This window comes from Fulmarus glacialis, unplaced genomic scaffold, assembly GCF_000690835.1.
Source record: "Fulmarus glacialis isolate BGI_N327 unplaced genomic scaffold, ASM69083v1 scaffold34264, whole genome shotgun sequence".
Taxonomy (NCBI): Eukaryota; Metazoa; Chordata; class Aves; order Procellariiformes; family Procellariidae; genus Fulmarus; species Fulmarus glacialis.
The window spans coordinates 40,372-55,550 of NW_009206817.1; the positions used below are offsets into that span (position 1 = coordinate 40,372).

The following is a 15,179-nucleotide window of genomic DNA, read 5'->3' on the forward strand; positions in this document are numbered from 1 at the left end:
TAAAAAACATTACTGCCAAAAAAGACTCAGCTCCTGGCATTCTGTATTACTTGTACTTCATTATCAAACTCAGATAACTGGGATAAAAGCTTTATTAGTAAATACTAGTATCATCTGGTTCTGAAATTTGGCTGTGGTCTGTTCCACATGAGCTGGTGACACACCACGGAATAGTCCATTAAAGGAAATAAATAATGATTGCAAGATGACTTTGTGAGATATTTTGCTGGGGACAGAATTAAATTTAAACACAAGAGGAGGGAGAGAGAGACAGAGGGAGGAGAACAAAAGGCCCAAGGATGCTGTCTGGTTGTTTTTATAGGCTACTCTTCTAGTTCAATTAAAAGAAGGTATGTGGGGCAAAACATCATTACAGGTTTTAATTCTCTTTTTGAAGACTCAAAACACTTACAAATTACATGCAAAAGTCTCCATACTATGAAAATAGAAGAATGTCTGATGACGTATGTTCAGATCTAAGGCACTACAATACAATAGATCAAACCACAGAAAACTGACAGTGGGCCATGTTCACCACTCTGGTTATGTGCTGCTGTATGGGAGGCATTTCCCTCCACGCAGCTCTATGCAGGATACCAGTGAGGAGCAAGTGGGTACCGTGGTCGCAGCAAGCTGGTGGGAGGCCAGGGAAGGGACAAAGACCATGGAAGTCCTGCGTCTGAAGTCCCAGTATTATGAAATAGGAGAGCTTCAGCTAAGGAGAGAGAGATGACAGCAGCATGGGGTAAGCCAGTTATTTCCCTTTTCAAGCAAGTGGACACTTGGGGTGGACTACTGTCACTCCAAGGCACCACTCCTCCCTCTGCCTCCCTAGTCTGTTGCTACAACTCATCATGTAATAATAAAATATTTTAGCACATTGCATTAACTTCATTGAGACAACACAACATTCAAATCAGGCTAAAAGAAAAGCTAGTTCTCCACAGGGCAGATGTTAAGGGTAATACTGCACCCTCCCAGCATCTGTGGAGTTCCTATCGAAGCAGCGAAGCATCAGAGATTTACCAAAGGTTGCAAGCAGGGCCAGCGCCAAAAGGTTCCGAGAGGCACGCTTGGACTGCTTTATTGGCAGTATGTTAACCAAAGAAGTTGGTTAGGTATTTGTGAAACACTAGTATTTTTCAAAAGGGGGGGAAAAAATCAACTAACTCCATATATTTCATCATGTTTAACAAAACAGAGCAGGTTGAATAAATATTGAACGTTGAACCCAGCAACTGAAAATGATCCAGTCAAACATCTGTGATAACAGACCTAAGTACACGGCAGTTTCCAAGTGAGAAACTCATGGTGAAGATTGAAGAGAAATAACAACCACAAAACCCACTTGCACATGCATGCCCAAACACCTGAAAATCCACCCTAAAAGCATTCCTTAATGCTAATCAGCTGTAGTAAGGCTGTCTCAGAGTACTAGGCTAAAGCTGCTTCCTTATTTTGGTAAAAACATGTACTGACCTCTTTAAACCACCATTATAATTACCAAAGTAATTTAAAAAAATACAACTTATTATCACTAGTTTTCCTTCCAGTACTATCCACCCAAACAGAGCGTCTCAGCAGCAGGGAGACCACTGGGGCACTGTGTGTGTGTAGGAGTTGCTTTATGAACTGTTTTATACATAGCTGGCTTCTCCCAATATTTGGGATGTTTTTTCTCCCAGAAACAGCCCTAGAGACCAAAGCAAAACAAAATTCTCTTGGAATGAGTTAGAAAGATTAAATGTACCATACGTTTAAAATACGATCATTTGAAAGTACCTATTTTTTGAGAGCAGGTTTTTCTTATTTCTGTGGTATTGTCCAGTGTGTCAAAGGGCAGGAATGGCTCTCTAAGGCCGTAAAGTGCTCTTTCTCACATAAACAACACAAAAAGCCAAATTCCACTCTCTGTGTTACCCTTGTAAGATCATGGGACCACAGTCACTGGTCACACAGCCACAACTGAATGAAGGACTTGTGTCATTCACTTCAACTGAAAAACAGGGCAATCCACTTGCAAAGGAAACATTCAAGTCCCATATGTGTAATTTAATGCACAGAATATTTAAAAATTTCCTTTTCTGCCTTCTGGAGCCCAGCACATTCACAGACTTGGATGGCCGTCACTCACCCACTAAGATTTTTTTTATTTTGTCGCATAGAGTTGGCAAACTGTGCTTGATCAAACTAAACGACGACAGAAGAGAAGCTGAAGACATGGAGGCTTTGAGTATCACTTCTAAGCACACACTAAGTGGGACAGCCAAGATATAGATGCCATACAGGCGCAGCTTCCTTGTTTCCTGCTCCTAACCATCTACTACACTAATTCACTTGCTTGTAAACAGGATGGGGATGGGGGAAGCAGAACATTCATTTCCTCCATCCTACATGTAAAAAACCTGCCAGCTGAACAGACTAAAGCTGAAAAATCACAAATTCCTATGCTTGGCACTGCCCAAGTTCAAAGGCCATCTCTGGCTGGCACTGTGACCTTCCTGCTATGAGAACAAAGAGTCCACAAATATGTGGGGCTTTGGAACAATGGCACGGCAATGGGCTGGTGTGTATGGAAAGTCTTACAACTGAAACATCCTCTTCACTCTCCGCAATGCCGGTGGGACCACATAACTTTGCTGAAAAACAGGTATCACATGGTGATTTGGTAGTTGTCAGCAATGAGCCAAATCTCTGCCAAGATTACACACTTAAAATAGGAAAAGATGCCTTGCCAAAATTGGCTTTTTCTACAGTAAAACCAGACTGAAACCTGAAATACTCTGTGCACATAAATCACTCGTATATATTCTATACATGGCAGTATGTTTCAAGAATTCATGTCCTGAAAAAGATGGGACAACCGCAGTGTTGAAGCTTCTATTTTCAAAAATCTCTCTGTTCCCTTCCATTGCAGGTGCAGTAATCCTGGCACAACTGTCTCCAGCCTCCACCCTTCTAAGGAATAAAGTGGGGAGGGGGGTGGGTATGTGTGTGGGGGTGGGTAGAAAATCCCATAAAATATTGAGTCAAGTTTCAGACAGTCCTGCAGAGACAGAAAAGATTTCAGGACATCTCATATCACATACATGGAAACTTTCTCTCCTCCCCATCCTGCCTGCTTTGCTCTATGTTGTTTACTGAATGACTGCTTGACTTCACCCTACAGGTAGTTATGTTTCATGGACATTCAATGAAAACAGCTGATGATGAACCACTGTTTTATCCTGGGATAAAAAGCACAAGTAGCTATTAACTCTCTCTATAAACAAAAAATTATACAACTCATTCCCTACCTGCCCAGAGGCTAAGAGTCTTACTAGGTCAGTCATCCTGTGCTAAGATGTTAAAATCTAAAATACTGAGATCTGGTTTTAATTCTCTGTACTCTGACTTCCTAAGCTGCTGGGCTGGGCATGTTTCAGAGACAGATGGTTCTTTAGGGTTCATGTACTTAAGAGTTCACAGACAGAAGTAAAAAAAAAATAAAGAAATCAAGTGCTGTCAGTTGAAACAGCCCTTTACAAGCAGAGTACCTTTCCGATGCACAAACCTCTGATAAATGTGCTCTTCAGAACCAAAGGCTAGAGAATAAAGTCCCAAAGGAGCTTTACTACAGCTCCTTGTTTTGGTGACTGTCTCAGCAAGGACATGCTTCTCTGAACAAAAGGGGTTTTTTGTTGTTTTGGGTTTGGTTCCCCCCGCCCCCCCCCCCCCAAAGAGACGTAAGAGCTCTGGATAGAAAAGCATCCATCTTTGGCAAGTATCTTAATTTCTACAAAAAACACAGGGAAGAAAGAGCATCAGACAATACATTTTTGGTATAAAATTTTTGGCACCAATACCTAAAATAGACTTTTAAATCTTTTTTCTTCTTTTAATAAATAGGCTGATCAAATTTTCAACTGAATGAGGAGAAGCTCTCTGGTTTGCTAATACAGTGCAGAAGTCATCTCATTAATTAAGTGTTTTGATAATATATTACTTTTTCATTAGACATGAGTTTTACTGTTACTGATGATGACATTTAAGGCATAACAGAATTATATTTGCCAGGGCTGAGTTTCTGGTCATGCCTCAAGTTAGTCTTTGAATTTCTTCGGAGAATTTTGCACAGGAAGCCAAACAGGAGTCTCACCCAGCTCTTCTCTGTATCAGCTGGAGTGTTTCCTAAGTCATTCATTGAAGTCAGAGTTCAAAACAGTGATCATGAATAAGAGCCACACTTGCATTCACTGGCTGGCTGTGTGTATGAGAAGAACTCCCTTTCTTCTCAGAAAGATCATGCAGAAATCAGAGTTGGAAAATTGACATGGGAGTATAAGACAGCTCACAGCATAAAAAATCCTGCGCTGATTTTCAGGAAGAGTGTTTGTTGTAGAGAGAAGTTATTCCTAATCTTCTCTTTCACATGGTTATTTACTGTTTGTTGAGTACTTCCCATCTGTTCAGTGCTCTGGAAAGCTTTACTTTGCTTCTCCGCTGGTCTCTGGCACTGCCCTCTTTTGAGTTTAACACTATTTTTCTCATTTTTACAGACAATTTGGCTCTATCTACAGCATCTGGATTTTGTGGCTGTGTCTACAAACTGTGCTTGGTAACAGAAAGCTTTGTGGTTGGACAGAAAACTGCATATGCTGAAACCATCATTGCAAGACAACACATTATTTGAAGGTTGCGCGAGACAGGTTCCCCAATCCAAATCTCTGCTTGTGTAACATGGAGTGATGTTTCCATAATATTAATGAACCGCAGTGAATTGTCACACAATGGTCTTTTCTTCTAAAAACATACCTATCACTCAACTTTTGCTGTGGTCAGTCACCATTTCCACCATAAAGTTCTACTTTTTTGTACTTATAAAATTTTGCAATAAAATATCATGCCAAGATCAAACTTGGCATACAAGTTCTGTCCAGAAGTAACCTCAATTACTCTTTTTCAGCTAGCAAGTAAATTGACTTAGTCATTTTAAAATCACTTGAAAATGAAAGCTATAGAGGTTCTGGTTCTCATCATTTTCTTGCAGTCACAGGTCCGCAATTTCAGCGCCCCTTAACTGCTCAGCTAAAACAGTTTGGAAGGACTCCTTCTGAATCTGAACAGCCTGAGGAGGCTTTGTGCCACAGATGGGATTACATATGCTGCTCCCTGCCTCGCCTTAGCTATAGAGAGTGAGGCTGAAGGAAGAGGTTATAGCTAGATTACTACGTGCTGTGCTGCTTGGAGCTCAGAATTGAATATAATAAACTTGGGTGTTTCCCATTTGCACCACTGGAGATGCTGGCTGCAGGAACAGGGACCTCACAGCCTTGACAAGCATATCTCAGACACATCATGGAATCACTTGGAGTATTTCCAGGCAACCATACAGAGGTACCTATATTCCTCATTCTACTCTTTCATGAACTGCTTACAGAGAATTAGGCTGGTAGAAATCAGTCTGGCAAAGTGTTCTGGAACACTATATTTTAACGGAAGGACAGTCTACTACAATACTTGCTCAGTCTTTTTTTGGAGAGTAAACGTAGCAAAAGTATTCTTCAAAAGCTGTTTTTCTTTGCACTTAGATAAGTTCTGTCTGTTGTCTGTGCCATCAGAGATTTGTTGTCTGCAGCTGTTTAGAGGCTCTCGCTTGCATTAGGATTCCACCATGCTGTATGTTAGTCATTCCTTCACAACTTCCAACCCTGAACCTGCATCTGAACCCCAACATCCATGAAGTTTCACCAGTGCATCCTATGAGCAAAGAGGTCTTTGCTAATGGATCCTACTGTGGGATCTTATCTTCATCCATATTTGAAGTGATTTGTTTTCCCTTCTGCAGATTTCCAAGAACAAAGAGGGAAAATAAATTATTACTCTGGATATCTGCCCCATTCTGATTAATCATGCCCATGACGCATGTAAAGACTTCTTGGGAGCACTATTTGTTGCTATCATCAAGTCTCAGCTGCTGTCTTTTCTAGAGCATTTCAAACCGTACATATACTTCACAGTTCAGCTTTCCTGTTGCTACAATGTGTTAGCAATTAATGTACAATAAACAAGCAGACAATTGTTCCATTTCCAGGGAATAAAATCTCCAAGGATATAAAATGGAATAGAAACTATCCATCCTTCCCCATATCCTGAGAGTTAAAAATAGAGCAAGCAATTAACTCCCCAAACACACTACGTGGTTTAGGTCATACTTAAACAGCCACTTCAATTTGGCATATGCTTTTACTGCTCCTGAAGTCCTGTCCTCTCCTTACTCTTAACTATTCACTCCCCGCTTCTCCTTGGAGTTCAAGCAACCCTATGATAAGGTGGGCCAAAGAACTGTCTCTACCAAAACCAAGGTTTTTTTGCTTAGCTTAGCCTTCGGCTGGCTCAGCCCCCTTGAGGTGACTCATTGTAGTACCACATAAATGCCAGAGAAGGAGAGGGTGAGATGAGGTGAGGATTGCATAAGCTGGTGTGACTGCCAAAGAAACACTCACGCAACCACAGCCTCAGTCCGAGTCTTATTCCTGGGGGCAGAAATGTGAGAGGGAGCCTGCTTTCTCCACCGACTTGTTCTCTGTCGCTTCCCTTTGGCAGTGGCAGCCTCCCAAGTCCTCAGGGTCCAGAGCAGCTTCTCTGGGTAGCAGGATTGCTAAGAGGTGCTGGGAAAACCCCAGCAACGCAGTGGTAATGATCAGTGCTTGTAAGAGGACAAACAAATACAATGAAAGGACATTGCTCTGATCTGATGCAAGGCAAGTGAAGTTTCTCCTTTGTCAAGATGCTGTCATTGCTTCCCCAGTTCAAGGGCTAAAGGAGGAGGTTAAAGGGTTGAGAAAAGGGACCCTGAGAAGATGAGAAAGAGAGCAAAATTAAAAATCGTAATATTTCGTTACACTTTCACCTTCAAATCTCTTCTTTTCCCTAAGCAGATCCTGTGCTCAACAGCCAGAGGTCACTAAAAGATGAGGATTTTCCTGCCGCGTGCGGTGAACTTTACTTTAAACAGGAAAAAAGTCAAACGCAGCTGGCTGGCTTGCAGTTTGCATCTCTTTCAAGCTCTGCATTGCCCTTTGTTCTGCATGAAACAAAACTTTGGAAAGCCAAGAGACACCTGGGTGCTGCCCAAATGGTTTGATAAACACTGACTTAAAGGAAGTGCATTTGCCTACTTGACTTCTTTTAAAATGTCATTAAGGCACCCATTTCTGTTCACCGCAATATTTCATTTCGTCCCTACCTGTTACAAAGCTGCTACTCTCAATATGGCTTGCGTTACAGGAAGGAAAGTGTAACTGGTTGAACAGATTCTAGAATCACCTTGCTCCCAGAAAGGTATGTCAAATGAGCGAGAGTGATGCTGCTGAAGTCCTGCTGCATGCTGTTTATAAGCAAATTGATGCTGGACTGATGGTCCTTATACAAGACTGCTTCTCTTATTTAATGGTGCCTTACAAGGTCAAGGAAATACAAGTTTAATATAACAAATCTAGAGCTTTCTGTTTATCTATATGCTCCTCAGACTGACAAAACTACTAGTATACTAACGAAATGTACTTCACCAGTCACATCTTTAAAACTCAACTACTCAAAAAGCAGGACTATATTATGATGTCACTTGCTTTACACTAATTCTATTAAAAAACTAGAAAAATGCAGCAGACACCTTAAAAATCTGTTCTATGATGATCTTATGAGAGATGATGTACATACAACTATATGTCTATGCTTGATTCAGAAGCAGACTGATGATTGTGTTTACGGCTTGTGAGATGTTCAGCCAGCCAAAAAAATTGCACTGTACATGTAACCACAATACCTTTGTAAAAGAAAACTCGCACAATGTGCCCCATATAGTTAGGACCAATTATGCACTGTTCTTACTTGCACTTGCTTGGAACAGTTTTAACTACATACGCACTCGCCAGTCCCTAAAAAGCACCCTTCTACATCCAGCCTGCCTCTGCACCTTAAAGAGTGCACCTTAAAGAGAGCAAGCTACCCCGGCTCTAAACAGGCTGATGCTTTCCTCACACTGGGAAATGTTCAGCTGTCCATGTACAGCAGATTTACGAGCCTTCTGTGTCAATCTGACAACTCCAAAACACTCAGGCAGGGAAAAGATTTAGCCCTATAAATACTATTATTTGAACTTCTATTTCCACTGGCTACAGAAAGCACATAGTTAAAACTGGAAAAAATACAGAGTTGGTTTTCAGAAGTGCTCTGCGTTTGTCTAGTCCTGCTCTAGTTTGAGCAGGTTAAGCCCCATAACTGAGCACTTTTGGAAGTCGAAACATGACTGTTCACTAAGGCTCTGGAGTAATTGCTTCTTGGAGGAAGATGGTATGTACGTTAAAATGTATTACATGCTACATAATAAAAACAGAGGTTGTGCTCTTTTGCAAGTCTCGTGGTATGGTACTCAGCTGTTTTGCTCTGCACAGGTTCCTCTAACTGTTCACTTGGTTTCGATCCATCTGGATTTTCACCACAGAATTTTGCTTTGAGTTTCCAATTTGAATACAGGAAAGCTCTGCCAAAACCACATCACATTCAAACCACAGGAAATCATGAATTTGGCACTGTTTTGACATGGAAGCTGTAAACAGTGTGCAGGTTCACTCAAAACTGGATCACTGTCCTTGGAGTTATGAAACACAACAAAACTTCCAGCAAACCAGGTCAGAATTCTGAATTATTAAAGCAAGGAGAAATTATGCGACTTTTGCATGGATCAGGATTTTGTTATAAATATTTTCCCCTAGCTTTGCTCCTTTAGCTATAAACATACTATGTGGAAGAATAAAAAGAGAAGTTGGGTTTCCTCCTTTCCAAGTTTGAGTTAAAATAGGATTTAGTTAATTCTCATAGCTCTAACATACACGTATCCTACTAAAGACAAGGGTAGTTTCCTACTGGCAGTCTTGAGCATGAATAACTGTAAAAGCCAGAGTTATACTGACGATATGAATACGGTTTAGTTTTATGTGCAAACTGATAGGTATTCAACTTAGAGCTAACTTACACCACTGTTACGGGTGCAAGTCTCCTGTTTAAAATCCACTAGATTTTCAGCTGCCAAACGCTGGATTTTTTTCCCCAGGATTCCCGTTAGCAAACCGCAAGGAATTTTTATGAAAATGGAAAAGTCTACAGTACGATTTTTGCCTTCAAAATAAACACTGCCCTAAAGAAACACATATTTGTAAAGAAGTCACAAGTTCATTGAGGACGAAAGGAAAACAATCTAGATTTCCAGACCAAGCCCAAAAACAATCCAGATTCCAAATCTACCCAAGCCAGAAGTTTGAATGCAAAGCTACGTGAAGGTGGTTTGACTGAAGTCAAACAAATAGAAAGCAAAATGTAGTCATGCAAAAGAAGATTTATATTACTGCACTGTCTGCAAGAAAAAGGCAGTTTAATCTTGTTGAATTTCATTTTTACCAGATTTGTAAACCAGGCATTTTGAATGTCAGAAAAACTCTGCAGGGATCCGTAACACACAGAACCATACATCAGATATATCTGACCTGTCATAGAGTTTTCGGATGTACATAGTTGCTCTCGCAGCTTTTCCACGTCGTCTGGATGAACCTGTTCGTACAAAGTGCTGCCAAACCATTCAGACTGTGGCTGGTTCAGCACAGGAGTCACAGAATCTGATACGTAGATCACTCTTCCTGTCTCAGCTGCAACTACAAACAGGAACCCATCTGCAGCCTCCAGGATAAGATGTTTCAGTTCCTTCCAAAGAAAGGATTTTATTAGAATGCCAGCAGAAAAGGGAATTAAATAACACATCTGTCACTGCCAAACAATATTGTTTTCTTGCGATCTTAGTAGCTGATCACAACCTAGGCAGAAATTTTCACTGTAGTATTGATACAACACAACCAAACTTGCAGCAAGCCATAAATTGCTGATCTTAACAACAAACAGCACTGTTTTCCTTTATTGCCTTTCATCTGGTGATCTCAGTGCACTTTAGGAAAATTAAGTAACTAAAACTCACTGCACATTGTGTGATAGGCATCTAACATGAAAAAAAAAGTTATTTAAGAGTACAAACAGAAGAAATGAACAGCTATAACTCATATGGCAAACTCATCCCTTAATTAAACATCCTGAATAATTTAACTGGAGAGAAACCAACAAGTCTTTGGTTTTTTGGTTTGGTGGGGTTTTTTTCCCCCCCCTCAGCATGAGCTCTGTTTGTAAATTAAACAGTCACTGGATAAAAGGCAGAAAGTATAATGGGAACAAGGACAGGAATCCCCTCCCATTAGGGGGCCCACGCCACTACACAAGAAGGTTGTATCACTTCTTGCTTTCTTCTTCCAGCCTGTGAATATGAAGCCTCAGAGATCCAAAGGGTCTGGAACACCCGTTTTCGGCCTTTTCTTTACAAGAAGTCCCCTGCTCATCATCCTGGGTACTTCTGTCCTGAGACACCCACACATCCACCTGAGATACAGCACCCAGAGCCCTGACCCCACCTGGGGACTGGAAGGGGGACCGAAGGCCTTTAAAGCAAGGTATTTCTGTCCCTTACTTCCAGACACTGGGTCTAGACACCCAGTACTTTGAACCGCACATGCAAACAGCTGTTTGCATGCATCACACAGAAACGCTACCTTTGCTTAACAGAGCTTGAAAACCTCTCACGGGAAAGGATGACAACTACCGCTCCAATTCCTGGGAAACAAGCTCGATCAGCCTTGGCTTGGTGGCTCCAGTGACCACCAGAGCTTGTTAAGGTACTGCAGCTGGAACTCAGACAGAGAGCTTTGGACAATCTGAGTCCATACCAGGTTAGACAGCTCAGCACAGCAAGTGGCAGATATTAGCTGATAAGGTGAGGATCACAATCTGGTAAATTCTGCTAAAGAAATGGATAACTCATCTCAAGAAACACTTAACAGACCATCAACTTCTGCCCCTTTATTGTAGAGAAAGCACATCAATTCTGAACCTTACTAAATAAAAAACTTCACTGCATAGCTGGCTGCACTATACAGAGGATAATGAGACTTGTTTTGCATACACTGTTAACAAAGATGAAGATAAACCCTATCATTCAGCAAAGTGCAATAAAAACGAAAAAGTTGCAATGAGAAGTGACTAGGGTCCCCTACCAACAACCAGCTGAATGGCACAGTCCCTCCAGAAACACACTTCAGGAAAGCCAGAATAAATAGAGATATGAACAGGAGGGGTCAGCAGCAGCTGCTGTTTCTCTAATAAAAAGAAGTATTGCCTCTAGACATAACTTACATGTGTAAGTGCTTAAATCGTTCAGACCACAAAAATGCACATTACACCCATAGGACTTCAAAAACAATGAAGGTGGTAGGAATTTCCAGTGCGCTCAGTTAAACACAGTTTTCCTTCGAGCATGGGGTGCATCTTCCTTCTTCCATGAGAAATGTAACCAAAGAAATACCTCAGCCAGTACAGATGGGATTCATCTCTGCCCAGTTCAGCTGCCGGGAACATAGGCATTGAGCCTAAACAATGTTTTAACCTTCCTCTAAACCTAGGAGGGAGAGGCAGGTCTTTCCAGATTAATTTTTACCTATTTTAGAGAATCTTTGTTAGGATGGAAGAACCCAGTTCTGGAGGTGAAAATTCCTTTCTAGTGATGAGAGACAGCAAGTGACTTGCTTTTCAGATAGACAGACCTCAATAAGAACGCCCATTTTGCTGCTTCAGAGAGAAAGATTTGTCATATAGTTAAGATGAAGCCCAAACAGTCACAAAAAATTGTCTGTATTCACATCTTGGATATGTAGCTTGTACCAGTCACTACACATTAGTGAAGGATCAAGCTGAGACTCCACTCCTCTCAGCATTTCCTCACATCTTTTAAGACCACAAACCAGAGAAAACAGATACTTGCGAAAAATCTACCTGTTCTGTAAGAAACGAAGGCTTGTAAGCTCCATCAGTAGATTTGTTTCCAGTGCCCCTCATTGATTTCATGTGTGAAACAGCCATCCGAAGAATTGTCAGCTTGTCAGGCTTACGAGCCAACGCGCTACAAGTGGGTACCATATCAGACAGTTCGGTGATGTACTGTGTCATCTTATTTCTCCTGCGTCTCTCAATTTCACTATGATTCTCCCTGAACATTTAAAGAAACACCAAACCAACAGAAAAGCAGACAAGATCAGTGTAAGTATTTCAATCGGAGGTAACAAATCCTAATACTTGGCACTTGTTTTGCTGTTTTCACCCCAGGAGAGCAAAGTGCTTTACAAAGCTAAGCACTATTATCCCTCAGTTTATAGACAGAAAATCCAGGCCACAGAAGGATAAATACGATTCGCCCATAGCTGTGAAAAGAACCCATATTTCTAGCTACTGGCTTCTGGCCTTAATCTCTCAACCAGATTAATCTCCTTTGGTTTAAGGATAAAAAATGAAGTAGAAAGAGGCGACGAACTGACAACTCCAGCCAAACTCCCAAATTTGCTGTGATGCATCTCACAGCTTCCAGTCTTTGCTCAAGGTGTTGGATCTGCTTATAAAAGGTCTCTTTTAGAGGAAACCTCTCACTAATAGCTGGATCAGGTCAGCAGTAAGTGTCAGTGCTCACTTACAGAAAAACCCACTCAATAACAATACAGATCTCCAGTCCTACAATGCTGCGTGGAACGTTCCGCATCCCTGCAGGGAGACATTACATGCCTACAGGATCAGACTGCAGGACTGGGACCATATATGGTATAACAGTACATACAAAAAAAACCCAGTAAATAAATAAAATGAGTATGAAAGACAGCAAGTAAACATCTGGCTTGTCAGACATAGATCCGAATTTATGTTTGAGAACAACCTAGAACAGCAGGGAAATAACAAGGAAAGTACTTGATGCTGCCCCACTTTGGGCTAAGCTCCAATGTTCTCATCCTTTATAGCAAACAAATGACTGAGACGGTGAGTCAAATTTGAGAATTCTCAAAATGGACAGTCACCAAAATCTTTCAGAACTGAAGATCTGGGAGTTCAATTTTCCCATACCGTAAATCACCATTGCCTGATCACTGTTAAGGAATTACACCAATATATACATCTGAGATGGTCCAAATGGACCTAGAATACTTCAGTGCCTAGCACTTATTTTTCCCCATACTGTACCTGTCAGGTGGCAGCTAAATACAAGTACACAACAGGTACATGATGCTTCAGATGTCAAAGCAGCATCTTCCACTGATTTCAATGAGCCGTGCATGGCACTTTCTTGTGGGATCGCTGGCTGATCCAACAAGATGTGAAAGGTGATCACTTGGGAGAGTCCACCAGCACTGACCGTCACGATAACACAACATTAAAAGAAACTGCAACATTCTTTGGAGCTGACTGTTACGAAGACTGATCACGAAAGTAGAAGCTAGGCTTGGCACGCTTTTTGGCTACTTTTAAGAATGGAGCCTTTTCTTAAAATGCAGGAAAGAATCCGAGTTGTAGTATGCTGCTTCCTGAAACAGAGGAATGCATGGGCTTGCCCTGCTTTACAATGTGTTTCCTGCCCCTGCACATATAGGTGTTATATGCATGAGGCACTGTCTCCAGAAACATCACTTGTTAGGGCTACACGCACAGTTATTATTCCTACTGATGCCTATGCTTACTATAGCGATACTGAAGAAATCCAGCTATAGGTCCCTGCAATGATAGCCCATGGTGGTTCAGTAAATTACACAGTCCCTTGGTTAAGGTCACTATCTACTTACCTATCTATTACACCTTAATAGTGAACCTTTCCATTTCAAATGGCTGATAAACAGCCTTTGTGCGGGTCTACACAGATGCGGGAGATTACAGTGCCTTCGGAGTTGGACCATATACACACACACAAGCAGAACAGCTTGTGTGATAGTGCACACGTACATAAGAGCACACGTGTGTACATGTCAGCATATACATGCAGATAAACATGGACAAGGGGAAGGAAAATGTGGTTTTACATGATGAAAGCTTGCTCTAAGTTCAGCATTTTCAGAGAAATGGTGATCAAGAAAAGAGAGAGAGACAAAGATCACATATATCCCAACATATATTTTACATTTATAAATACATATTCCGTTGTCTGCCACTAAAGTATTTTAATACTTCTGAACATTAAAAACAAACACTATAAAGAGTAAACAGAGATTGCAAAATTTTCTGAGACGAAGGAGAATATCCAACAGTCCATTTCATTTATGATCATAAAAGCTAAAAAGTAATAGTATGTTAATCAATTGGCAATGAAAACGTTCAAGCACACAAAAGCCTGAAACTTTCCTGAAACTAGTTCATATTTAAACCCTTAAAAGAGGAGCTATCCTCCTCTTCCGAAAGTGTCTGCCCTAGGAACCCTGGCATTCATAAACGTATACAGAATGATGTCCCAATTCTGTCATTTCTAATGTTTTTATATGGAAATTTTGGAGGGACGTTAAATTTTGGGAAACTGCAGGAGCTGATCCAAACCCACGTAGGTCCGTACCACAAGGTTCGTATTTCTGATTTCAAGCATTTTTGGATCAGCCAACCCTCCTGACTTTTGATCAGTCAGAAAGGCATCATATAAAATAAAAATGGGGGCAAACCGTATTTGATTTTCCTTTTTCCTACCTGGCCATCCTTTCTGTGTCAGCAGTACTTTGATCATCGTCCCACCTAGAAACAAAATAACCAGCTCTCTAAGCTAAGGCACACGTACTGAGGTTTTTTGGACACGACCATCCCCCTCTTTTCTCTCAGCAGAAGAGCTCTACAGAACACGCCTACCTTGCAAACTTTTCCTTATCACCAGAGATTTGATCACCATCATACCTAGAAACAAAAGATAGTAAGTAAATTCACAAGGGTTATGCATTGCATGATAGTCAACACACAGCAGAAAGCAAAGAGGTTCACAACTGCAAACTATTACAAATAACAGCAAGAAAAATGAGGGCATGAGAACAATAAAGCGAAGAAAACGTAGAGTCTGACGAAACTTCCAAGCCATGCCGATTCAAAAGCTTAATTTGTATATTTAAAAAAGTTGGAGACACATTTCAGTGGATTTATGCAAACACTTTGACATACACTCATTGCTTGGGAAACTTAACAACCAGCACCATTACAGAAAACACCACTGAGCTTCTATCGACAGCAGCCCATGAAATACTTATTGCTGTGTTGGAAGGGAA

At 41.1% G+C, this 15,179-nt stretch overlaps 1 protein-coding gene across 1 annotated transcript in view; it reads right to left on the reverse strand.

Moving 5' to 3' along the window:
- The window catches only part of ARNT2 (aryl-hydrocarbon receptor nuclear translocator 2), a gene marked incomplete at its 3' end in the record, with an annotated part of 62,109 nt that overhangs the window by 37,745 nt on the left and 9,185 nt on the right, over positions 1-15,179 (reverse strand). The window contains exons 3-5 of the mRNA XM_009575885.1: positions 14,773-14,817; positions 11,905-12,118; positions 9,525-9,738 (exon numbers count right to left, since the gene is read on the reverse strand). Of these exons, the coding sequence (XP_009574180.1) occupies positions 9,525-9,738; positions 11,905-12,118; positions 14,773-14,817 (473 nt within the window). The remainder of the gene's footprint in view (positions 1-9,524; positions 9,739-11,904; positions 12,119-14,772; positions 14,818-15,179) is intronic.